The following is a 26,269-nucleotide window of genomic DNA, read 5'->3' as shown; positions in this document are numbered from 1 at the left end:
TACGCTTTATCCTTGGAATCTGGTGGCCCAGGAAGATTAGTAACCAAGACCTACTGGAGAAAGTAGGCCAGGAACCAGTGGAAATCACCATCAGAAGAAGAAAGTGGCGATGGATAGGCCACACTTTAAGGAAGCCGCCTGCATCCATTACGAGAGCCGCTCTGGAGTGGAACCCTCAAGGGAAGAGAAGGAGGGGAAGACCGCGGCTGGAGGAGAGGGGTCATCAAAGACCTGACTAGAGCCAACACCTAATGGCAGGAGGTGAAGAAGACCACACATGACCGGAAACGGTGGAGACACTTCACAGAGGCCCTATGCTCCCGAAGGGGCGAAGAGGATTAAGTCAAGTCAAGTAAGTCAAAATGAACTTAAAATGATTAGTTCATGTTGTGAGGAATACCCATAATCATTTGCACCTGAATATTTTAATTATTTTCTGCTTTTTCACAGAATAAAAACTGATAAGAACTTTCTCTACTCAAATATTTGTTAATAAAATGTCATATAGGTTCAAGCTCTTATATTATTGATGTTGTTTTGTTGTAAATTATAATTTTCTAAAAGTCACCATTCAGGTGATCACTGTTTCAGTACATGAACCCCGTTCAAAAAATGTTATTGTATTTCTCTCCACAGTACTGACAATATCAAAAACACAGTTTTGTGTGTTTCTGTGGAGAATCACGTTTATTCAATGATTGACTTAAAGTCAGTCATTAATTTCGTGTTATAATACCATTTATAACATCAAAAGTAAATATTAAGTGATAAAAACTTAAGTTATATGCAACGGGTTTCCTCATTCAAGTAATGTCAACTAATCCGGGTTAAGAGTGCAGGAATATTGGAAGAAATTAAAACATTAAGTACATTAAACTTAAAATTAATTTTTTCAACCAGGCAAAATTAACTTTTTTAGGGCAAGTTTCCATAAATGTTTTAAGTTCAATCAACCTGTATGAGCTTACAGCAGCATTTTATAAATGAGGCCCCAAATCCCATCAAAAATTATAATTTCTCAGCGGAGTTGTTAATACCAAAATTAGTGCTTAACAGTCTTCTGCCAGTCAAGAGGTTGATCAATTAAAGCTAGAGAGGACACAAACCAACTTTGAGATGAAGTTTATATGATGGTAAAATAGGAACAAGGTTTTATTGAATCAATCTCAGGTGCATATGTCTCAATGTTCAAACTTCGTCTGCCAGTCTGAATTCAACATGTAGTGTTTATACCAAAACTGATAAAAAGTAACATCCCACAAACCTTGGGCTTCCATAAACATTCTCTTTATCTATCTCTGTTTGTACAGACAGGACAGCCCATGAGACTTCACAAATATGAGACTGAGGAACAATGAAATTAATAACACATATAAAACATAGAAATATAATGAATAAATGAACATAAAATAATGATAAAAATGATAATAATGAAATTGATAAAAAAGATATTGAATAAACAAATAAACAATCATATGGATAACTAATGATTATGTATATAAATTATAAAAAATATACTAAACTAAAAAAAACACAATTATAAAAACATTCTGCACGTATGGATCTAAGGTAAGAGATTATTATGCAAGTGTTCATATCTACGTAGATAGAGACAGGCAGGAGATTCAATACATATGACGACTCATTTCACTGAGCACGCTTACATGCACAGAATAAGCGGATAACTATCTAAAATCGGCTTATTATAAAAAACTGTTTACATGCAAATCAATAAGCCAGCTATGCAGACACTGCGTTTACATAGGACTTGAGGAATTATCCGTTTTCTCGCAGGCAGTGACGTCACCACCTATAGTACATAATAGTCGTTCAAAAAGTCAACGGCATCTGTCTTAAGCTGTACTGTTGTATCTCTTCTCGTGTCTGCAGAACCTGTAAATGTAACATGAGCTTCTATTTTAACAGTTTCTCAACCAACTGCTTTAGTCGAGCAGAGACTTTTATGTGGTACTTTGTGCTTCCTTCCACGTGTGACATTTATCTTTCATACGCGGAGACATGCGCACATGGACAAAACCCGCGAGAAAGCCAGTTAAGGCTTACGCCGTTTATGGCCTTTCCCCAATAAAGGAAAACTGTTTTAAGCGTTTACATGACCCCACGTGTTAACAGTTTATTAAGCATAATCGGCATAAGACTGTGCATGTAAACGCACTCAGTGATTCAGAGTCGACTCCCTACTTTAGAAGCCAATAACTTTATTAATCATGCACTTTTTGGTTAAACTACTTTGCACATTGTTTACTGTTTATTGATGGACAGCTACATGATACACTGCAATATAGGTAATGTTCGATTTTACCTATATTTCACACACACACACACACACACACACACACACACACACACACACACACACACACACACGCACGCACGCACGCACACACACACACACACACACACACACACACACACACACACACACACACACACACACCAGGGCTTAACAATAGGAATATAGAGAAGAAGAGGTCAGAATGAAAGGAAATAACACATTTTATTAAAACATTTCCAAATGACCATTACTTATTAAAGGCCTGCACCTTCTAGCACACATACAGAAAGCTTTTCAAGTGGATGCAGGGGTGTAACTATCAGTAGGCAGGGTAAGCAGTGCTTACAGGGCCAGACCAATCAGGGGCCCGTCTGACTGGAAGATTTTGATTGACAATCAGGGGCCCCTATCACATATTCACATGGATTAAAGTGAAAAAAATTCTTCTGACTGAAATTTTTTTCAGGCCACGTCATATTCCTTGTAAATAGGCGACACCAATAGCATTCTAAGGGGAGATGTTTTTTTGCCATTAATGCCATATTGAAGTCTACTGTGGCATTTATAGGGTTGCCAACTGTCACTATGAAATACAGCAGCAGTGTGAGTATGTTTTTTTGTGAATAAACAGTGTTAACACTTAATTACAACATATGATAGGTTTATTAATAGTTTGTTAATTTACAGCTTTACTTTTAACACAGTCCTTTAATTGAACCATTACCTTTAATATCTGTCTAAAACAAAACACTTGTGACTCCTGCACTAACAGTTAAAAACGTTATCCCGTCATGTTAATCTACTTGTGACAAACTAAAAAAATTGATTCTGTAAGATGTAGTTTGCAGGGCATTTCAGATTAAGGTGAAACCGCTAAATAACTCACTATATAAAAATAAATATGAATATCACAACCTTTAATGAATCTTAATTATTTATTAATTGTAAATCTTATTAATTTTGGCATTTACTTTTTTAAATCAAGGTTGGAACTGTTAACATTAGTTAATGCACCATGAACTAACATCAATTACTTTAATGACATAAACATGAATTAATAAATGCTTATATACTCTATATTTTTCATAGTTTGTTCATGTTATATAATGCATTTAATAATGTGAATACAACTTTTTTAAAAGTGGTACAGAAATGTTTATATCATATTATTCAGTACACATAAACGAATGATCCAGGATCTGTTCTGCTCACACAACAGCTTACAGTCACAGCTCTAATACAGTAACGTTATGTATGAATATAAACCCTAAACGAGCAACTCGAATAAAACTCGTGTACAATTCACACAGAACGCCTGTAATCATAGTGACAGTTGTACATTAAATAACTGTACCCTTTATCAACAAATTATTATTTTACAATAGAGGCAGGGCTGAGGTGCTATTTTCGCAATGTTATGCACTTAAAACAACGCATTTTGCGCAACGTGCGTATATTACACAAGAACAAAATTCAAGCTCACTAAGGATAAACAGTCAGTGATGAAATAAAGATAATAAACAATAATGTATCTTAGTAAAGGTATAAATTGATTTAGTCAGTGAAATATTAATTGTTTGATTAACATTAGTGACAGATATAAGCAAAAAAGGTAACTTACCCTTTTTTCTGCTGTTTACTTTCTCCTAAATCCTAAATGGTCGTGTTTGAGGGTACTTGCAAAGAGGGGATTTTTGACGCATAACCTTATGTGTATTTAAGGCCAATAAAGCGGCAAAAATACTCACAAGCTCAAAGAGAAGCGAATGCGAGACTTGCTTATTCCCCTCATACAGAAACAGCGCGCACATTTAAGACTGTTGTTATTGTTTCAATTTAAAATCACTTGCTTTTAAATGCGGATATACAAACGTCAAGATTTCCTGACCACGCGCACATGCAACTGCAAGAACTGACAGGTGGATGACATCAAAGTACTGCGAGAGCATTTCGGAAGCAGTTTCGTCTAATGAGTTCTCGGTTCGCTCTCACGGGATTTTGATGTCATCTTTGCGCCACGTGAAGTTTACCCATGAGTTTAACAAACTCGTTGTATCAGCAAGTGGTTACTCAGCGTAGCAGTAAAAAACGATCACGTACGAGACAAATCAATTACCCCAAAAATACAGGACCCTAGGCTTACTGTGCAAAGACACGTAAATTACCTCTGTTTGAATTTCTTAGCCCACAAACTGAAAGCTTGCCAATCTTCCTCATTTCGCTAAGCCAAGTTAATCTCCATTGGTCTTATACATCTTTATCAATGTCCAAAACATCGGGTCCTTTCTGCATTACAAGTATGTCCATGCTAGTAGAAATAAAGTTTTACCTCAGTTTAACGTGAGATACAGCCAGAAAACCCGGAGTGGATCTGGTGTGTAGTGATTAGAACGCTTACAGTGGAGAGAGGAACGTGATTTGGCTCCATTCCAGGCTTTGATCACATTCCACTTAACAAGGTGAATACACGGCGTTTTTATGAAAAGATATTTTAATAATTTTGCAACTGACGGAAATCCGTCGTAGACTCGCTGCAATCGACGGAAATCCGTCACTACGACGGAGAACTTTAATCCATGTATTCATTACTATACGCTGTTCCCGGGCTTTCTCACGGGTTTTCAATGCTTGGCAATGTGCAAACTGTGTGGTTACATTATCCAATGAAATCACCGCTAGCGACAGAGCCCAATCAATCAGAGCCCAGAGTTTCTGTATGTTTACTATAGTTTGTATCTTTTGGTTTCTCAACACAAACAAGAAATGATAATGTTTAAAAAACTGAAACACTACACCAGACACCTGAAGCAAAGCACAAAAGTGCAGCAGAAAGTAAACAAATGATTTTAAATGGTATGGATCGATCTGTCTGTGTATGTAATGATTGAGCTGTGTTTTTGTCTGAAGTTAAGAGCTGCCATGCCATCCAGAACTGAAGCCCGGAAAATGCTGCTATAACTTATAATGTGGTTATAATGTAGCGCTATAGCCTATAATGTAAGTGAGCATCTTTTTTTATTTATTTAGACCTAGGCGTATATGTGTGTAGTCATCTCAGTGCGTAACAATGTGTTATAGTGTGCCGTCACCAGCAGTGTTTTTTCATATGTTATGGTGCGTCGTCACCAGTGTTTTGTTTTTGTTGTGGTGCCTGAAAAGGGTGTTTCTGATTGTTTCAGTCATCTCATCTCTTATGCTGTGTCTCCAAGATCCTATCTTGTCCTATTATTTGTAGCCTGCTTGTGGACATTGCGGCATCACGTGCTGTAGTAGAGGGCCCGCTTATGGGCCTGGTGTTGGCTTGTTATGCTGCTGAGTGTATGGTAAAGTCTTTGATGGGAACAGGGCACAGAGATGATCATTTTGAGGCTATATACTGTAAAACACGAAAGACAAAGATCAGACATTAATATACACACATATCACAGTTAATATCAGCAGACATCATGTCAGAAACATCAAAATAAAAACATTAGAGATAGGAAATTAAAAAAATTAAGTTGATTTGACACAGAATGACCAGCAGGTGTTCACCATTATCACTTCATCTCATTACCTTTAACACTAATTTAGTGACACTTAAAACACTCTGTAGAATGGGAACATATAAACTCCCAGCAGTGTTAATTCAACACTGGGAGTTTTACTGTGTATCTATAAAACAAGCAAAGTCTATTGGGTGGTTTCCCAGACAGGGGTTAGCTTAAGCCAGGACTAGGCCTTAGTTTAATTAGGAAATATAACTAGTTTAAACAAATATGCCTCACTTTTTTCTCTTTTATTGTTTTCTCATTTCTATGTAAAGCACTTTGAATGACCTCTATGTATGAAATGTGCTATACAAATAAACTTGCCTTGCCTAAAAACATTCCTTGTTTGCATTTTGAGGCAAAACAAAGGGCACTGATGTATTTTAAGATATCTCAGTGCAAGTTTTTTTTTCAGTTTGGACAGCTCTTACATTTATTTTAGTCTAGGACTAGTCTAATACCTGTACTGGAAACCGCCCCTATAAATCCAAGAGAGAAGCGTAAGTGCAAAAAACTATGTGATAGTCACTTATATTTAGAAATTAGTAAAAAATTAAGATATATTTAGTTAATCAATAAATTAATAACTTACAGTAGTTTCCTTAATTTACAGTTTGGATCATTCAGTAGATCAGAGAGCAGGTTCACTCCTGAATCTCTTGGATTACTTCTGCTCGGATCTTCATCTCCAATACTGCAGAAATACAGACTGCATAGAGAAGAAAATTAAATCAGATAAAACAATGGCACTTTTACAATAGCTAGAATATCTTAATAAAAAATATTAAAAACGATCTCACTATCATAATAAAAATGTATGCACATTAGATGTTTGGTAAAAGTGTCTCAGTTATTTTTTACAGAGTGAAATGATCAGATTTGAACTGCTGGTGTCATGAATCTGAATCAACAGAGAGTATGTTTACATGCACAGAACAAGCGGAAAACTATCAAAAATCTGCTTATTATAAAAAAAGTTTTCATGCGTTTAGATGCAAATCAATAAACCGGCTATGCAGACAACTGCATTTACATGGGACTTGGAAATATGTCTATTATATAATAGTCATAATAGTCTATCAAAAAGCCGACGGCATATCTGTCTTAAGCTATACTGTTTTATCTCTTTTTTTGTCTCCAGAACCTGTAAATATAACATCAGTTTTTATTTTCTCAGTTTCTCTGCCAACTGCTTTAGTCAAGCAGAGAATTTTATGCGTTACTTTGCGCTTCCTTGTCTGATGTTTATCTTTCACACACGGAGACATGCACACATGGACAAAACCATGAAAAAGCCGGTTAAGGTGTTTACATGGCATGAGAAATCGGGGTAATGAGCAAAAAACTACCTGTGCCGATAAGTTTATGCTTACGCCGTTTGGGCTTTCCCCGCGTTTTACGCGTTTACATGACCCCACACGTTATCAGCTTATTAAGCATAATCGGGGTATGACTGTGCATGTAAATGCACTCAGAGAGTCATTGACTGACAGTCACTGTTGAGTCTCTTACACTATGATGAACAACATTATATGAAGATGATTCTGAAGATGATTCTGATGAACCTTTATAAAGAAATTTTGCATGATACAAACACACACATTTAATTTTACTGGTTTAATGCTTTTCTTACTCCAATGTTACTTCAGTAGCTAATATAAACCGCTTCCATCTTGAATCCTGCAGGTTATTTTCACTCAGGTTCAGTTCTGTCAGACTTGAGGAGTTTGGGCTGAGAACTGAAGCCAATGCAAAACAACTTTTCTCTGTCAGATTACAGCCACTTAGACTGAAAGAGAAATAACAAGATAACAGCACGTTAAACTACAACACTAAAACTGAGATAAAAACAAAACAAGTACAATGATGTAAGTAAAGGATTATTCACACACATCACATCAACAAGATAAAAAACATTTGACTTTCCAAAAAACGTTAACGCATATTTAAACTCCAAGGGCCTCATTTATAAAAGGTGGGTATGCACAGATTTGATTATAATGTGTGCGTATGCAAAAATCTATGGCAAAGTCCATATTTATAAAAACTGTCTTTGACATGGAAAAGTGCTTAGCGCCATGTGCAGCTTTAAAATGGTTTAAAAATTGACAAGCACTCTTTTATATGTCAATGAAATTAATTAGCCAGCATTTAAAGGCAGAGATCTTAAACTGCTCAGCTGCGCACAAGTTCAAGATTATTTGTGATTGATCAATTTCACATCTGAAAGAAAGGGGTACGCACGTTTCTGTGCGTACATTCGTTCTATGAATCACACGTATGCATTTTTGATTAATGATAGTAAGATCAAATGTAGGATGGTTTCTACGCAACATTTTATAAATGAGGCCCCAGGTCACACACTATAAATCAACATCGTCTCATGAACCCAGATGAAAATAAAGTATAGTTCCATAATGTACTTAAAGTGCTCCATTTTCACATACTAATTTTGTATGTTTTGTACTTTAACTTCTTCTTTAGTACTTCTTACAATAATCATAAGAACATCTAACTTATCTGTGCTATTTTGAGATGCCATGAATATGAAATAAAATGTATTTAGGTAGCACTTGTAGTAAATTTAAAGTTAATAAGTTTTTTTAATACAGAGATTGCAGGATCCTGTTGGGCATGTATGTTTAGTCTTGTTTCTAGTGACAGGGTCCTGACTCGTGCTCTTCGTCTCTAGTCTTGACCCCGCCCTCTTGTTCCCATGTTAATTATTCATTATTAGTTAATGGTCTTCACCTGCGTGTTTTTGTTCCCTTGTTTAAATCTCCCATATTTAATGGCATTGTGTCTGCTGTCTTGTGCTGGATCGTTGTGCATCTTTTGATGCCATTGTGTGTAATTGTCTTGTCCTGCCCCATTAAGTCTGCCCTACAAAGGCAAAAGACCTTAACTCGCTAGAGTGTGAAACTGAGGAAAATGACTTTAAAATTTAGACTTATACTGAGTTTCAGTTGTCAGTTAATTTCTTCTTTATTTTTATTTTCTCGAAAAAAAAACATAAAATTGACTCATGATACTAATGCAAATAATAAAGGAGGTTTTGAATGTCTCAAAAATAACAATAAGTAATTTTTGACCAAAAACGAAGTTACTGCCTTTTGCCTTTGTAGGGCAGAAGTGTCTAGCCTGGTAATACCATCCTCTGCTATTTTGCTTCGCTTCATAGACAGAGTCTGGCTGGGCATCATTGACAATCGTTTTCCTTCTCGTGGGAGGGGCTTGTCTGAAGTTTAAAATTATTGGTCTAAACGTGAGCCAATCACACATAACATTTGGATATGATGTGCGTTATGCGCCGGCTCAGCCGCATCGAGTCTCTGCTGTTAAATACACTTATGATGTGAAAACAAACCCATCGAGCGAAATACCAGAGTTAACATGGCTATGAACGACTTTTGCAGATTATGTAAAGTAAATCGGGCCAGAGCTAGTTGAACACTATCCTTACGGTGTCTTTCCACTCACGTCTAACGGGAGGAACGCCCCTCTCTCCTCTCAAACTCTTCCACCAGACAACCATAACCATATGTAAATTAAATCTTCCTACCTTATTTTCTGGTTAATCAGGAATGTCACCAAAGAATGCTTGCCCACGCGTCCTCCACCTTTAACTGTGAACAATATAATTCCCTTCCATGATTTCTTGATCGTTGTGCACGTCAAGCTGTGCTGCACACAGTTTCTCGCTGACGATCGGTAAAGTTGATAAATTAAACTTTTCCAAAAACTTGTCGGGAGTAAGGCAACAACATAATCTCCATTCAAAATGTTTAACAAACACTTTTCTTCGGGTTTAAGTTGGCAAGTGCCGGTTCTCCACAACAGAGCAAATAGCTTTCTGTGTCTCCATGTCCACTACAAACTACAACCGTGATTCGGCGCTTAGCGTCTACGTCACGGCTCTCAGCCCGCCCTCTGTTCGTTGATTTGTCGGTCGTCTCGATGCCGGAGGAAAACGGTTTGAATGGGAGGTATCTCACACTGAGTACAGAAGCGTAATGAAATTTAGCGGAAGTACGAAGTCTGACGTAGTCAGGCTAAGAAGTGTCATATGTTATGTTGAGGGTACCCCCCCTTGAGGGTATTTTCTGTTATTTAATCAAGTATTTTGTTAAAGGCAAATCTGTGTGACGTTACTCGTTGTTGATGTTTGAATTGTTTTCAAACAAACAGAGCGTAGCTAACTCCTCCCCCTCCCTTCCGTGCTTTCATGAACGCGCCCAACCCCCACACCTAAATTCTTCTTGTCGTTTATTGGTTGGAACACTTTGTTATAGTTTCTGGTGGTAGGTTTGGCCACTTTGTTTTTATTGCAGTTTGTGGAGCCTGGGCTGTCTACAGAGATTGTGTTTTTTACAGTTTGATCAGCGGACAGACAGCAAGCAGATAGCGAGGAGATGTTTGCTGTATGTAACAAAAAATGTTTTATGGTCTAAAACGCGTGAATTCGCTTAGAGCACCTTTAAAAGCTGTCTACAATTGGGTTCTGTCCTTCCCCACACGTGACAGAACAAATCTGAAAACTAGAACAAACAGACAGCTATGGACTCATCCTGGAATGTCCACTGCACCACCTTTACCCTGGAGTTCCTGGGGGCAGCACACCAAGCAGGGATCAACAAGGCACACTGTAAAACCCGACAAGTTCAGAGTAAAAAAAAATTCAGTAAACCCAAACTTAAGTCTACAAAGGAACAATTGTAAGCAAAAAACTAAAAAATAGCAAGCTCTAAATATCTAACATAAATAAATGTTTAACACTATTTAATCACTATTGAGTTTACTAAAAAACACTTAAACGCGCGCACCAGGGGCGTTGCTAGACATAAAGCTCTACTGGGTCACAGGCCTCCCATTTTTTGCTGACTTTTTTTGAAAGCCTTATGTGTGCAAGCAGTGTGCAACACTTCTATACAATGTCCTTTGCTTAACCCACTATTCTACAGTGCAACAGTAACTGTGAAAGATACATATATACAAGTGTAATATTCATCATCCCTAATATTATTAACATCTTTGGAGGCATAAATGGCATAACATGTTTGGAAATAATGACAGCAGAGAAATATTTCTACATTATACAATGATAGCAATGATTAATAACTTATTTTTACAAGAATATTTTAAGAAACCAGTCATTTTATGACTGCTATACTAAATAATCTCAGTCATAGTTACTGCTAACTGTTTATGTAGTGTCCTAGAGTTAAATTTTAGTAAACTAAATATTAATTTCATATCTGCAAAAAACAGAACAATATAACACATACATCTGTTGATTTTCTCAGGAACAATGCAATCCTATAGACTTTACAAGAGGTTTTCCTGAGATTTTTCCTCTAATGTTTGAGAACTGACAGGGTGAGGATGTAGTTGGCTTACCTCCCTTAAACTCATCATCTCTCCTTTCTGATTCCCTTTCCCTGTTTTGCACAAAACATTGTACATCTACAGAAGCCAATAATGATCGAGTCAAAATAAGATTAGCATTATTATTTAGAAACTTACATTAGTCTCGTCATGTTTTCATAAGCTAACTCACTTGCGTGGCATCACCTTTTGAATGCGTTTGTGCGCGTATGAACGCAAAGACGCGTGCAGACATGGATACGTGCGTGCACGCGTCAATGCAAGTGCTTTGTCGCTTTTACAAATGTAAATTGGGTAACTACATTGCATAGTTGTAAAGGATTGTACTAGTTAACTGCAAAAATTTAAACTTGAGATTTACACCGGGGCACAAAAGATTTACACTGGGGCACGTGCCCCAGTAAAAGGGGGCCAACGACGCCCCTCCCGCGCACACATATAGACGGAGGGCGAATTCCAAACGGCGCAGTATAAAGTCATCCCACATAAAAACGTTAAGTTGTTTTTCATTGCTCTATTCACCAAATGTGTTTTAATCGATTACACTATGAGACACAGTGACGCAACACTCTAAAGTTTACACATCAAGAGTTCTGATCATTTAAGGGCATATAGGGATAATTAATCACATCTGACTGGAGCTGGACCGGACACATTAAACCACATGTGCGTACAGAAAGCTGCTTACTTTAGTGCCTTTTTGTGGTTAAATTGTTTTAATTCACTTGAGGGTTAACACTTGCAAGCCTTTGGAACACGTGCAAATGATAAAGTTTTGCTATTTAAATTTGCATATTAATCTGGGAATCACATGCGAGCCGAACCATGGGTCGTAATCCGTATGGATCAACTGCGACAGCACTACTGAACGATACAATGTCACCCATTCGCTATGTTCATTTTTGAAATTGGCAAGATATCCACCTTGGTTGGATTTTGACTGGGCTAAGCCAATGTCAATCAACATTCCATCCAATTTGAATTTTTATATGCAGTTGTGTTGAGTATCTATGTTCATCTAACAGGTGTAGCTGGCCATCCGAGAAACAAACTCAGGGGCCCCCTAGTGGCTCAGGGCTCCAAGCAGTTGCCTGCCTTGCCTGTTGACAAGGTTGCGCCTCTGTTTATTAATCCGCGCACACGACTTGTAAATTGAACAGTTTAATACTCTGAGTATGGCTTATAAACTGAGGGGACGTATTACAAAACTCAAAGACTTGGTAAAGAGGTGCTTGCACTGCCTGCTGGTGAGATCGACTAACAACAGATGAATATTATGCTCGGTACTCTAATGCTTTTCCTGCAGTTCCCGGATGTTAAATTTTGAAATCTGTACGACCGAATTTTTGGACGCAAATTTTAATGGACTGAAAATTGCCTGCTGAATATTTTAGGTTTTAAAAAGATTGCAGACGCAGACAGTTAAGGCGGAACTTGTATATTTGGGAATTATCTATAAGCAATATTTTTTTTACATTTATTTATATATAAAGATTATATATATATATATATATACATCTGATGTCTAAAATGGCCACATTTTAAATAGTTTTACTTTGCGTGGGGGTCCCCTTGACATCAATATTGGATGTTCAGAACAGGTCATAAAAAACGTCATAAAAACTTTCATTCTGGCTCTTCATGGGACGTGGAAATTATGTCTTTGTAAGATGCCTTGCTCAGTGGGAAAGAAGATTGCAACGTAAGATAAATGTGTTGGTAATATCTTGAATGCACTGCTTCATTTTGCAAGAGATGTGAGGCATTTTGGGTGTGCAATTCTTGGATTTGTGTGTAAAGTTTGAATGTTATAAAAATGTGTGTAAGGAATTGAAAAAAAAACAACAACACAAGCAGTAAGCTCAACAACAATAGAACACAAGTACAGTTACCACACAGAATGCATAAATACAGGAGTAAAACACTACAGAAGATGTAAGAGCAAAACATTTATGTAACAATCACTTGTAATTAAAAATATATTTAATCAGCAAATTAATAACTCACTTTAGTTTCTCTATTTTACAGTGTGGATCCTTCAGTAGATCAGAGAGCAGCTTCACTCCTGAATCTTTTAGGTTATTTCTGCTCAGATTCAGTTCTCTCAGGTGTGATGGGTTTGATTTTAGAGCTGAAGCCAAAGCAGCACAACCTTCAGCTCCAATTCTGCAGTCAGACAGACTGCAAAAAGAAGAAAATTAAATCTGATAAAACAATAGTACCTTTTACACATACAGTCTTTACTGGTAAAATGCAGTTAACAGATCATGTGTGAACAGAACCTTTCTGGTAAATCAGTGCTGCAAATAAAAGAGGTTGTAATATTACCTGTAATTTACTGGCAAGCGCTATGTGTGAACAGAGATTACCGTGCTGACAGCTTCCGGCCACTCATAACATTTTGATACATGACGCGCTTACCCCCGCACATCACTGCTTACAGACATTTCCATCTCTTCACCAAAGTTGTTTAAAAAAAGCTTACCATCTATTTCCTGAATTGCCAATATCCTTAGCACACCTCTATGAAATCTAATGTGTAAACAGTAGCCTACTGCTGTTTAAGATGCACGTTTGTGACCCTTCCCCAGTTCAGTTCCGTTTGAAATCACCTAACGCAATGTTGTTTGGTCATGAGCAATTGTCAGCGTTTGCCACAGAAGTGAACACAACAAAATACGGACCGTGGATATGAAATCATAACCCACCATTGTTAACAAATACAACACTGAGCTTGCCGTGTGACCTTTTATAGGTTACTTCTGCTTTCTCACAAGTTGACTGATATTTTGGTACTGATGTGTGAATGATATCTTACTGGTAAAAAGAAGGAACATTTTTATATTTACTGATAAAGTCATTCTGGTAAATTCATGGTAATTGTAGGGAGGTGCCAAATCCTGACAAAATGTAGCTGTAAACAGCATCAAAATGGCTAAATCCAGAGGAAACCAAAAACATTTAAGTCCTGTTTAATAAACATCTGAAATGTTCCTCAAAGAATTCACATCAAAGCAACAACCCCACTGTGCAGAGACAGAAGTCTCAAACCTCACCAAGGTTACAATCTCTTTTTTATGTCCCCCTCATGTCCCCCTCATCTCAGCAATTTATTTTTCTTCATTAGGTTTTTTGAATGTTGCGCTTTAGTGCTTACACTATTTATGTATAATATATGTACCATCCGTGGCAATGTCCCACCAAAATATGGATTCTTTAGAAAACAAAACTAAATCAAACCTAAATTGTGAACTTGTAAATGTGTCTTAAGCCCGGAATACACTGCACGATTTTTGTCCTCTTATAAGATCATTACCTTATCACACTGTGCGACATGTATCGTTTAAACTCGGGTACGAGAGGCGTGTAGACTGTACGATGATGACACGGAAGCTTCGGCGGCTGCGTCACACGTTGCGCAACGTCACCAGCATGCGCTCGTGGTAAACAAATACCGGCGCGCAGGTCGTAGCAGCAAACACACTGTGCGGTGATCATGCCGAATTTCTGACACTGCCAGAAAACTATCGTAGGCTATCTTTGGACGCAAGACCGGGAAAACGGCCGTTTTTGAACCTTTCTCACTGTACGACATAGGACCACCGATGGAAAGCCACGATCACAGAAATCGCGACGATAGTTTCACGATGGCAATCTTTCGTCTGGGACAGCCAATTATCGTGCAGTGTATCCCGGCCTTAAAGCCCTCATCGGACGGGAATAGTTTACAGGGGGACCACTGATAAAACTGTGCTTCTCAGAGGTCCTCTGTGTTTTTAATACCATCCGAATCGGCCATGTCTGTGTTTTTCTTTGACGACCTCCATAAAAATTTTAAAGCAATTTACCTACTGTTCCCTTTCAGTCGGTCACTACGACGTCACGCTGGGCTGATTAAAACGTGTCTTCTTTACCCAGATCAGTGTTCTTCACTCCCAACCCTAGAGAGCCGGTGCCCTGCAGAGTTTAGCTCCAACCTTAATTAAACACACTTGAGCAAGCTAATCAATGTCTTCATGATCACTAATCACAGGTGGGTGTGTTTAATTAAACTTGGAGCTAAACTCTGCAGGGTACTGGCTCTCTATGGTTGGAATTGAAGAACACTGACCTAGATTGACTGGACACGGATTGGGGAATTTAAGGCCCTGTTTACATTAGAGCATTTGCGTTTTAAAACGGCATTTTTAAAAAGAAAACGATCCTCGTTTATACTGGCATTTTAAAAAGAATTTTCATCCACACTATACACGACCATAAACGCATGAAACATGACCAATCCCGTAACTGCTGAGATATCATGGAATCATGTCTTCGGACATCAGGATGCCAAAAAAGCGTATCAGACATTTATAAATATATTTTCATCTTTGTTTAATAAACGTTTTTCATTGGTACAAAGCAGAAGTAAAAACAGGGATATATCTAAGCCATGGTTTACACCTGCATTAAGAAAATCTTCTATTAATAAAAATAAGTTGTATAAAAAAATCTCTCATTAGTCCCACACCTTTAAATATTGCGTATTATAAAAATATAAAAACAAATTCAGCAAAGTTTTAAAAGAGGCTAAGAAAAAAAACTTTTCTGTAAAGTTGGAAAATTCATGTGAAAACATAAAAAAGACCAGGGCCCGTATGTATAAAGCCGCTCAGAGTAAAATTTTAGTCTTAACTGTGTCAAAATTCTAAGAATGACGTCATTTTACTCTTATTCCTAGACTTAAGAATACATTTGATTTATAAAGCATCCTAAGTGTTAAGACTAGGTCTCAGCTCCTAAATTATTTAAGAGAGCTGGAGAGGTCTCTTAACCTAGTTAAGAGTAACAAGAGGGCAGCAGAGAGGCGGAAGATCATGCACTTTACAACAAAGAATGTGTTAGAATTACTTTAATTCAAATGTATTTCTATAGTACTTTTGAAAAAAAATATTGTTGCATTGTTGCAGAGCAGAAAATGTACAATATATACATGTTAGTAGTAGTATATAGACAGTAGATAGAAATTAATATAACATGAAATATAAAGAGTATAAGGTTTTTATACAATGTATATTATATTACAAAATATAATTACAGTATAAGATGTATATTAGTAAAAAAAAACATATTTAAGTGCTAGCACAGTACCAAGAATTTTTATGGGATTATTAAGAGAGCAATTGTATATACTTAAATGGTATATAAATTTGAATAAAATACACTGTAAAAAGTTAAAGTTGAATCAAATTATTGATAATGCCTAAAAATGTCATGTTTTTTCAACTTAAATCTTTCAGTTTAAGTGAAATAAAGTTTAAAATGTTTAAATATTAGGTGTTACCAATTGAAGTAAGTTTTTAAGTAGAGACGCTTTTACATTTTAAAGTTTATGATAGGTAAATAAAATACCATAAAAATGTAAATAAAATCTACAATAGCATTATCAACCTCAAAAATTGCGAAGTATATACAAGGTTGCAGTGACATCATTATGTAAAGTGATATTAATAGAGTATAAAACCCTGACCCAAAACATGATGTTAGCAATGTTAGCAGTGAGCAAGCCAAAGAAAGCGACAAAGATGGCAAAAATTAAAACTTTGTTTAAGTGGAGAAGTCCAACTTAACTTGATCATTTTGTTCAGGCTTGATCATCAAAGTATTTTTTTTATCTAAGTGTTTGCAAACTTTAGTCTTTTTTATAATCAGCTTGTGAGTAAAATCAAAATGATATTATTCATCATCTTCATTTTTTTTAAAATAGTATTACGTTTGTCTATTTCATTAACATGTTGAATCTTAATCAAAATTGTTCAAAATCGTGTAAAATAAATGCATGTACTTATTTGTCATATTGTTTAACATTTCTTTAAGCAAATTAAAATTAAAATATTTAAATACTAATATAATTTGAATGTCTTCATGATTCATGAATGTATGGTGTCACATGCTGCTGTGACTGTTTAACATTGCCGGCTTTCTATTGGCTGATTCAGAGGTTAAGGGCGGCCATTTTGTGTTGAAATCATTGTAGTTCTCAGTTTGCGGCACTTAAGTCAGCACTTAAGAATGAGTCTTACACTTTACTGAAAGTTGCTTTCAGCTTCTTTATAAACGTCTTCTATTCTCAGACTGGTCCTACTCCTTACTAAGAATTTTTTGACACTTAAGTCATAGCTTAAGACTATTCTTAAGAGCATTTCTGAGATGTTTTATACATACGGGCCCTGGGGCCGTATTCACAAAGAATTTTAAGGCTAAAAGTAGCTCCTAACTGGCAAATTTAGGAGCAACTCCTAAAAATAATGGGCGTGTCACTCCTAACTGTAGGACTCCTAATTTTTTTCACTAAAAGTAATTCACGAAGCATTTTAGCCCTAAAAGTAGCACCTAAGTCTGGGACAGCTTAAAAGAAGTCAAGACTCCTAACTCACTAAGACCTATTCACAAAGAATCCTAAAGGCTTAGGTGCTGTCTGATCCTCCTTAACACGGACAGTTTCACCAACTCAAAAGCTTTGCCTAGACTTAAACGCACACTTTAATGTAAGCATATTGTTTATGACATTTGTTTTTTACAATTCATTACAGTCATGACAAGCAGGAAGTTTTTAGAATTACATGAAACAATAATGATATTATGATATTATATATTTAATATAGTACACCAACGCCATGCTTGCCCGTTTAAAGGCTGCAATCTCAACCCTTGACTGCGATTGTAATGCATACCACCGCCTCTCGCAGTCGTCCGAGTCCGCGACATAAGCGGCATTGATCTGCAAACAAATCCTCTCCCCATGCGCGGGTTGATCCGAAATGAGCGTGTGCCTGCGATTACGAGTCACCCAAAAATATTTTTTATGATATTCGGGTCGCGGTCGGTCGGGTCTTTGAAATAAAAATGCCAGTAAACTATTTTAAACAATTACTACTTTAAAAAAAATGCGGGCCAGGGAGCGGGTCGGGTATATATCATGTACGATCCAGCGTCTATGGGCTTTTGGCGAGTTCATAATCCACCGTCATTTATTTATTACATTAGGCTTCTTCAATATGGGCAACATTTCCTTGCTTTAAGTAGTTTTTTTATGCTAATATGTAATAATAGGATGTAAATTAATCAAGCAAGTGTTAATGCAATGTCATTTTTTATTATTAGGCAATTGGCGGTTTTCATTTGGGTATTAGCTACCTTGATTTAATTTAATTTCATTCACGACTTTTCTTTTGTATGTGCATTTCGATGGCATTGCTATTATTGTTTTGTGTAGGACACGGACATGTTTCGATGTGGTTCCCTGATTTGGTGCGTCTGTGTTGTGTTCCGCATGGCAGCCTTGTCATCTGGCAGCCAATCGCCGTGGTCATTGCAAGTCAGCTCGTGCATGAGAATTGACGTCATCCGTAGCAACGGAGACTCACTCTTGTGCTGCGTCCGAAACCGCCTACTACATACTATATAGTACGCGAAAAGCAGTAGGCGAGGCGAGTAGTATGTCCGAATACATAGTATTCGAAAAACAGTATGCAAAAAGTACCCGGATGACCTACTACTTCCGGTTAGATTTTGCAGTGTGCATACGATGGACGCTTCACTATCCCATGATGCCCCGGGAGAGGAGTTATCCAACGAAGAAGACGAGGCATGCGGTTGTTTTCGCGCTGAAATGACATGACGTGATGACGACGTATGTCACGTGATGTAGCAACATGGCGGATGTAGTACGTCCGAATCTCATTCATACTACCGGGATTCATACTATACAGTACCTACTGTTTTAATGCCAAGTAAGTAGGTACTTCATCTAATTCAGTACCTACTATACAGTATGCGGTTTCGGACGCAGCCTTAGTTTAGGAGTTATCATTTTTCCTTACTAAAAGTAGGTCTGAAAGGCGTTGTGAATAACTTTTAAGAGAAAACTCCTAGCTAAAATCTTTTGGTGCGATTTGGGAGTGCTCCTAGTGGTAAGATGGAGTTCTTTGTGAATATGGCCCCTGGAATATTATAAATGAATTATTGAATAAAAAACAAACAACTCAAGAAATTCCAGTTCAGTTATCCGATGGTATCGAGAATTATCAAAATCCCATCGATATAGCAAACGGTTTCAATGATTTTTTTTGTGAATGTTGGTCCTTCACTGGCAGAAAACATTGTGAATACAGGAAAATTTACTTCACAGATTTGTCTATTCCTTGCTTAAATGAATTTGATCCTCCAACTCCTAATGAAGTGCTTGAAATTATATTAAAGATGAAAGATACAGCTCCAGGGCATGATGAAATTAGAGCTAGTCTCATAAAGAAAGTAGTTTCCTCTATTATTGAGCCTGTAACTTATGTTCTCTCTTTGTCACTCAAAACAGGTGTTGTACCAAGAGATCTTAAATTAGCTAAAGTAATTCCTTTGTTTAAGTCTGGAAACTCACATTTATTCAATAATTATCGACCTGTTTCACTTTTTTTTAAATACTTGAAAAATTAGTTTATAAAAGGATATTAAAACACTTTATAGAAAATTTGATCTTATATGATCACCAGTATGGTTTCAGAGAGAATATGTCTACAGAAATGGCTCTTTTGCAGTTTGTTGACAAAATTACAAAAAATCTGCATGAGAAAAATAATTCTATTGGTATATTTTTAGACTTGTCGAAAGCATTCGACACAGTAAATCATAATATTCTTTTAGCAAAATTAGAAAATTATAGTATTAAAAATACAGTTTTAACTTGGGTACAAAACTATTTGGAAGAGAGAGAGCAATTTGTTTATGTTAATAATCTCAGCTCAAGTAGAGGAAAACTTTAATGTGGGGTACCGCAGGGGTCCATTTTGGGACCTCTATTATTCCTAATTTATATCAATGACTTAGGAGTTGTCTGTAAAAATGTTATGCCACTTATGTTTGCAGATGATACATGTCTTCTATTATCTCATTCTAACATTGATACATTGATAAGAGAAGCAAATGAAGAATTACAAAATATTTCTAAATGGTTTAAAGTTAATCAACTCTCTCTTAATATACAAAAAAACTAATTTTATGATTTTTAGTACAAAAAACAAAGGAGATTATCAAGATATAGAGGTATCAATTGATGGTTTAAAAATTAGCCAAGTGAATCAAATAAAATTTCTAGGTGTTATTGTTGATCAAAAACTAACCTGGAAATATCATATTCAATATGTTTGCAGAAAAATAATGAAATCTGTTTGTATATTGATCATCTTTAATTGATATTTCATGTATGAAAACACTATACTACGGCTTAATTTATCCTCATATTTTGTAGTGTAATATTGTTTGGGGTGCAACATGCCAAACATATTTAAATAAGATTTTATTAGTACAAAAGAATTTCCTAAGAATAATGAGTAACTCAAATAGATTGTCATCATCTGCTCCGCTTTTCATAAAATATAATATCTTGACAATATTTAATGTTAACATCTATTGCATAAACATCTTTATGTATAAGTATGTGGATATGATAAAATTATGCCCAGAGCTTTTAAAAACTTTTTCATGTATTCTTCGGATGTTCATGCCTATTCTACAAGGCGCTGCAAAGATTTTTATCTTCCTTTTTGTAGAACTAGCTAATCAATCTACACTAAAATACAGAGGGCCTTCCCTCTGGAATCATTTAGATTCTGCATTAAAGACTAAAATCACTCTAACCTCTTTTAAAAGAGAATTGAAAAAAATGTTAATAAACAAATAAGTTTATTTTGTAAATTTGTTATATTAAAATGATTTATGTTTTGATTGTATTGTCTTGTTTGATCATGTAATATTACAGTATTGTTCAAAATAATAGCAGTACAATGTGACTAACCAGAATAATCAAGGTTTTTAGTATATTTTTTATTGCTACGTGGCAAACAAGTTACCAGTAGGTTCAGTAGATTCTCAGAAAACAAACAAGACCCAGCATTCATGATATGCACGCTCTTAAGGCTGTGCAATTGGGCAATTAGTTGAAAGGGGTGTGTTCAAAAAAATAGCAGTGTCTACCTTTGACTGTAAAAACTCAAAACTATTTTGTACAAACATTTTTTTTTCTGGGATTTAGCAATCCTGTGAATCACTAAACTAATATTTAGTTGTATGACCACAGTTTTTTAAAACTGCTTGACATCTGTGTGGCATGGAGTCAGCCAACTTGTGGCACCTCTCAGCTGTTATTCCACTCCATGATTCTTTAACAACATTCCACAATTCATTCACATTTCTTGGTTTTGCTTCAGAAACAGCATTTTTGATATCACCCCACAAGTTCTCAATTGGATTAAGGTCTGGAGATTGGGCTGGCCACTCCATAACATTAATTTTGTTGGTTTGCACCAAGACTTTGCCCGTTTACTAGGGTGTTTTGGGGCATTGTCTTGTTGAAACAACCATTTCAAGGGCATGTCCTCTTCAGCATAGGGCAACATGACCTCTTCAAGTATTTTAACATATGCAAACTGATCCATGATCCCTGGTATGCGATAAATAGGCCCAACACCATAGTAGGAGAAACATGCCCATATCATGATGCTTGCATCTCCATGCTTTACTGTCTTACTGTGGCTTGAATTCAGAGTTTGGGGGTCGTCTCACAAACTGCCTGTGGCCCTTGGACCCAAAAAGAACAATTTTACTCTCATCAGTCCACAAAATATTCCTCCATTTCTCTTTAGGCCAGTTGATGTGTTCTTTGGCAAATTGTAACCTCTTCTCTTAGCTTCACACAGACGTCTTCTAACTAGAGGCCTGCACTCCCGCGGGAGTCCCGCAGGACCCGCGGGTCCCGATGCAAAACAGTGCGGCGCGGGACAAATTTTGAATGGTCATTGCGGGAGCGGGCGGGATGATAGAGATCCACTTGCGGTGCGGGCGGGAGGGATAATACGCTGCACTCCCGCAAATTAAATATTAGTTAATATTACAAATCTTTAGATTTATTTATGTTAAAAGACGGGTAAATGTTTTCTGTCTATTAGTTTTTGTTAAACGTTCTGTTTAATATAAGCGAGTCATTTTACTAATTTATTGTTGTTCTGTTTAAAAAAAAAAAAAAAATACTAAGCATACGTAGTAATGGAAAATTATGTCTTTCATTTATTCGTTATAACGCAGATAGCATCCGTTGAATTCGTTTTATTAATAAAACAAACTGTTTAATATAAGTGAGTTTGTCATTGTAAGCCTACTATTTTATTGGTGTTGATTTTGAGGCTGCAAGGGTCGCTCTGATAATAGTTATACATTGCGAGTTATAGCAACCCCGTCTGGCGGCTTGATGTGAATATAATTCATATTATAAACGAGAGTATTCAACTGCAATATGACAATATCCTCACAACATTATTATTTCTCAAAACTTTGACAAAAATTATTTTTCAGGATTAACTGTATTCTTACAGTTATTCAAAGATGCACACATTATTCCGCATATGATTTGAATATTAGTCGAGAGTATATAACGGCAATTAACGTCTTATATGGCAATAAATATCCACATAACTTAATATAACAGCACAATGAAATGAATAAAAGACAAGGAGGTAGGATTGGCATGTAAATTGTATTATTATTACCGGAAAAACAGCAAAATAACTGAAATAAACTCTGAGGTAAATGCGCGAGGTAAACGCGTTAAAATAAATGAGCAATCACAGTGGAAAAAAACATTATTATCTCTCAAAACTTTATATGACAAAAATTATATTCTTACAGTTTTTCAAAGATGTAAAGAGAGTATTCCATATTACTCCAATTTATGAGCACGTTCATCTCTGGTCTCGCTCTGTTATGTAATAGCTGATTGACAGGTGCGCATCTCCGTCTTTTAAACAGGTATCATTTTGTAAAGTTACTCATTTAGGGAAATTATCCATGATTTGATGATTTTATTATTATTATGAAAATGTTTTTTTTTTTTTTTTTGCAGATTGATTGCGATTTGTATTACCGTTTTATTACAAATACAAGACCTTTTTTTTCCACGGAGGGCCGGTGGTATACGAAATTTCCCGGTAGATTTTTTGGTCCTACTCCGCCCCTGATATATATAATGAATAATGAACAAACATTTAACAAATTTATTTTATTAAGAAATGGAAATATTTAATAATCTAACGATAAATATCAAATGTAGCCTACTGGGTAGGATTTTAAACGTCTTTGCCAAATATATTTTCGTTTAAAATATGCGGTGTGTTTAATACATTTAGAAGGTGAAAAAAATCCTCACCTGCATATCCCTAAATCCAACACATCTTTGTAAGAACGTAAGTTAAGTGTCCATGTTATTTTTACATTCTGACTTTAAAGAACAATTTGGAAAAAGAGATCAGAGCAGAGGAGCGTGTAAATGCTGCAATTACACTTGCTCTGACAGCAGCTTATTTTTAAAAGACGCTGTATTTTATTGCTCTATTCGCCAAGTGTATTTTAATTGGCCACACTATGAAATTTATATATAAATTCAGAACTTTTTAAAATTTTATTCAATTAAACTTATTCAAAAACTACTGAAAGGAAATAAATGTGTTTGTTTCTATTTTTTTAAATGGTGGGTCTTGAGATTACCTGTTGGGTTGAAAAAGTTTGCAAACCCCTATAATACATAAGCAAGATTGATCAAAGCTTTATCAAATCTTTTAATTTTTTTATTAGTAATTAAATCATGTTATTCATGTATATAAGTAAATAACGTCGTAAGATACGCATACTTTGTGTCCAAAAACTTACTTTATTTTCCAATTAACTGATGAGTTTTGCACCAAATAGATTTTTGATACTCTTGCAATAGAAGATTTATGACGATTCACAGACAATTCATTGTTACATCTATGACTTAAAAAATTACGATTTGTATATCATTTTCTTTTTAGAGACCGTTCGCATCAAGTTTCGAAGTTTATTTTAAATCTTGATGCGCGGCAAGCGCACTCAAATATAGACGCGTCTGAAACAAAACCCGTATTTACAGGCGAACGCTTTGAAAAGAAGAAGAAATTCAGTGCGCCCTGCGTTTTCCATTCACTTTAGATGTTAAGTTAATGGACTCGAATGCAAAAATTCTTCCAATAAGTGGTCGGGACTCAGGACACAATCAATTTGGGCATAAAGTGGTGGGGCTGCTGTGACTGCAGGCAGCCTACACGACAGCAACCTTCAACCTGGTGGCATGACAACAACCGGCCTCGTTGCCAAAATACAGACCGGCCCATCAGGAATTCTCCTTGTCCGATTAGCCATCTGGGCCTGTTACCATGTATTGGTAAGGAATTATATGTGCGCGCACGTTTTTTTAAGACCTTTCCTGAGACCGAAAGTAAACACCCATACATCCTGCCTGCGGGCATTTGCGGGCGGGAGCGGGACAAAATATCACAGATGCGGGCGGGAGCGGGACTAAAAATTAAAAATCTTTGCGGGAGCGGGCGGGAGTGGGACTGAACATTGCGGGTGCGGGCGGGAGCGGGACTGAAAATTGTGTCCCGCGCAGACCTCTATTCTAACTGTCACAGTACTTACAGGTAACTCCAGACTGTCTTTGATCATCCTGGAGGTGATCATTGGCTGAGCCTTTGCAATTCTGGTTATTCTTCTATCCATTTTGATGGTTGTCTTCCGTTTTCTTCCACGTCTCTCTGGTTTTGCTCTCCATTTTAAGGCATTGGAGATCATTTTAGCTGAACAGCCTATCATTTTTTGCACCTCTTTATAGGTTTTCCCCTCTCCAATCAACTTTTTAATCAAAGTACGCTGTTCTTCTGAACAATGTCTTGAACGACCCATTTTCCTCAGCTTTCAAATGCATGTTCAACAAGTGTTGGCTTCATCCTTAAATAGGGGCCACCTTATTCACACCTGTTTCTTCACAAAATTGATGACCTCAGTGATTGAATGCCACACTGCTATTTTTTTGAACACACCCCTTTCAACTAATTCAACTAATTGCCCAATTGCACAGCCTTAAGAGCGTGCATATCATGAATGCTGGGTCTCATTTGTTTTCTGAGAATCTACTGAACCTACTGGTAACTTGTTTGCCACGTAGCAATAAAAAATATACTAAAAACCTTGATTATTCTGGTTAGTCACATTGTACTGCTATTATTTTGAACAATACTGTATGTTTCATTTAATGAGATTTCGGGGAGGTGGTTTTATAAGACCTTAGGGTCTTCTCACTCTCTCCCCCACAGTATTTTTTTTTTGCTTTTTTTCTGTTGTTTCCTTTTATGGATTTATTAAAGTTATGTTTTAAATGTGCAAATAAACAAATCAAATCAAATCAAAAGTAACGCGTTTTAAAGGATAAACGCATTCATGTAAACATAGCCTAAGATTATGCGTGTCACTGATTAAATCAAACAACTAATCACAGGTGCGAAGACACCAGTCATTGTCCAGCCCCAAAATGAACGGAGCAGTGTTGATCAACTGAGAGAGCACAGAGAGTTGAGCGAGAACTTATCCCAGCCTTTGCTTGCGTGACTGCATTTGTATGAGCTGAGCAGAGGGGCGATTACAAGGGCGCTTTTCCATGCACTTAGTTTTCTGCGTGCTCTTGTCTCTTGCTCCTGCCTGATTTCCATGACAGATCTAATCAGAACCAGCCTCTATAAAAATAATCTGGCTTTGGGCACTGGCACTGACAATTCACTTTTGACCTGCGGGCCACTTGTTGCTGACCACTGTTTAAGACTATTAAGTTGTAAGGTGAAATTAATATATATGTGTGGAAATTGAGCGCATGGCTTGGTAGGCTACAGTATTGTAATGATCAAACTAAGTGGGGCATCCCACATTTTTTTCAAATGTAAATCTGTGGTTAAAAATGAAAATGCAGCATGCCCTGACTGAGAACTCTATGTGAAGCTTTAACAGCTGTTAATCCAAGAAAAAACACAATACATGTACAGCTAACACATAGAATTTACATAAATACCACAGTAAAACACTACAGCAGAAGAATCAGTAAATTAATAACTCACTCTAGTATCTCCAGTTTACATTGTGGAGCTCTCTGTAGATTCAGTCCGGAATCTTCTGGATTTTTATACTT

The 26,269-nt window shown here is 36.5% G+C and overlaps 1 protein-coding gene across 1 annotated transcript in view; it reads right to left on the bottom strand.

The window, feature by feature from the left end:
• Positions 1-7,455: 7,455 nt before the first annotated feature.
• The window catches only part of LOC129446172 (NLR family CARD domain-containing protein 3), a 93,283-nt gene continuing 74,469 nt past the window's right edge, over positions 7,456-26,269 (bottom strand). Inside the window, exons 8-10 of the mRNA XM_073871531.1 lie at positions 26,199-26,226; positions 13,219-13,392; positions 7,456-7,615 (exon numbers count right to left, since the gene is read on the bottom strand). Coding sequence (XP_073727632.1) covers positions 7,456-7,615; positions 13,219-13,392; positions 26,199-26,226 — 362 coding nt within the window. The remainder of the gene's footprint in view (positions 7,616-13,218; positions 13,393-26,198; positions 26,227-26,269) is intronic.

This window comes from Misgurnus anguillicaudatus, chromosome 2 (assembly GCF_027580225.2).
Source record: "Misgurnus anguillicaudatus chromosome 2, ASM2758022v2, whole genome shotgun sequence".
In the NCBI taxonomy this organism is placed as follows: Eukaryota; Metazoa; Chordata; class Actinopteri; order Cypriniformes; family Cobitidae; genus Misgurnus; species Misgurnus anguillicaudatus.
Note: the sequence above shows the minus strand (reverse complement) of the source record. Positions and strands in the feature narration are given on the sequence as shown.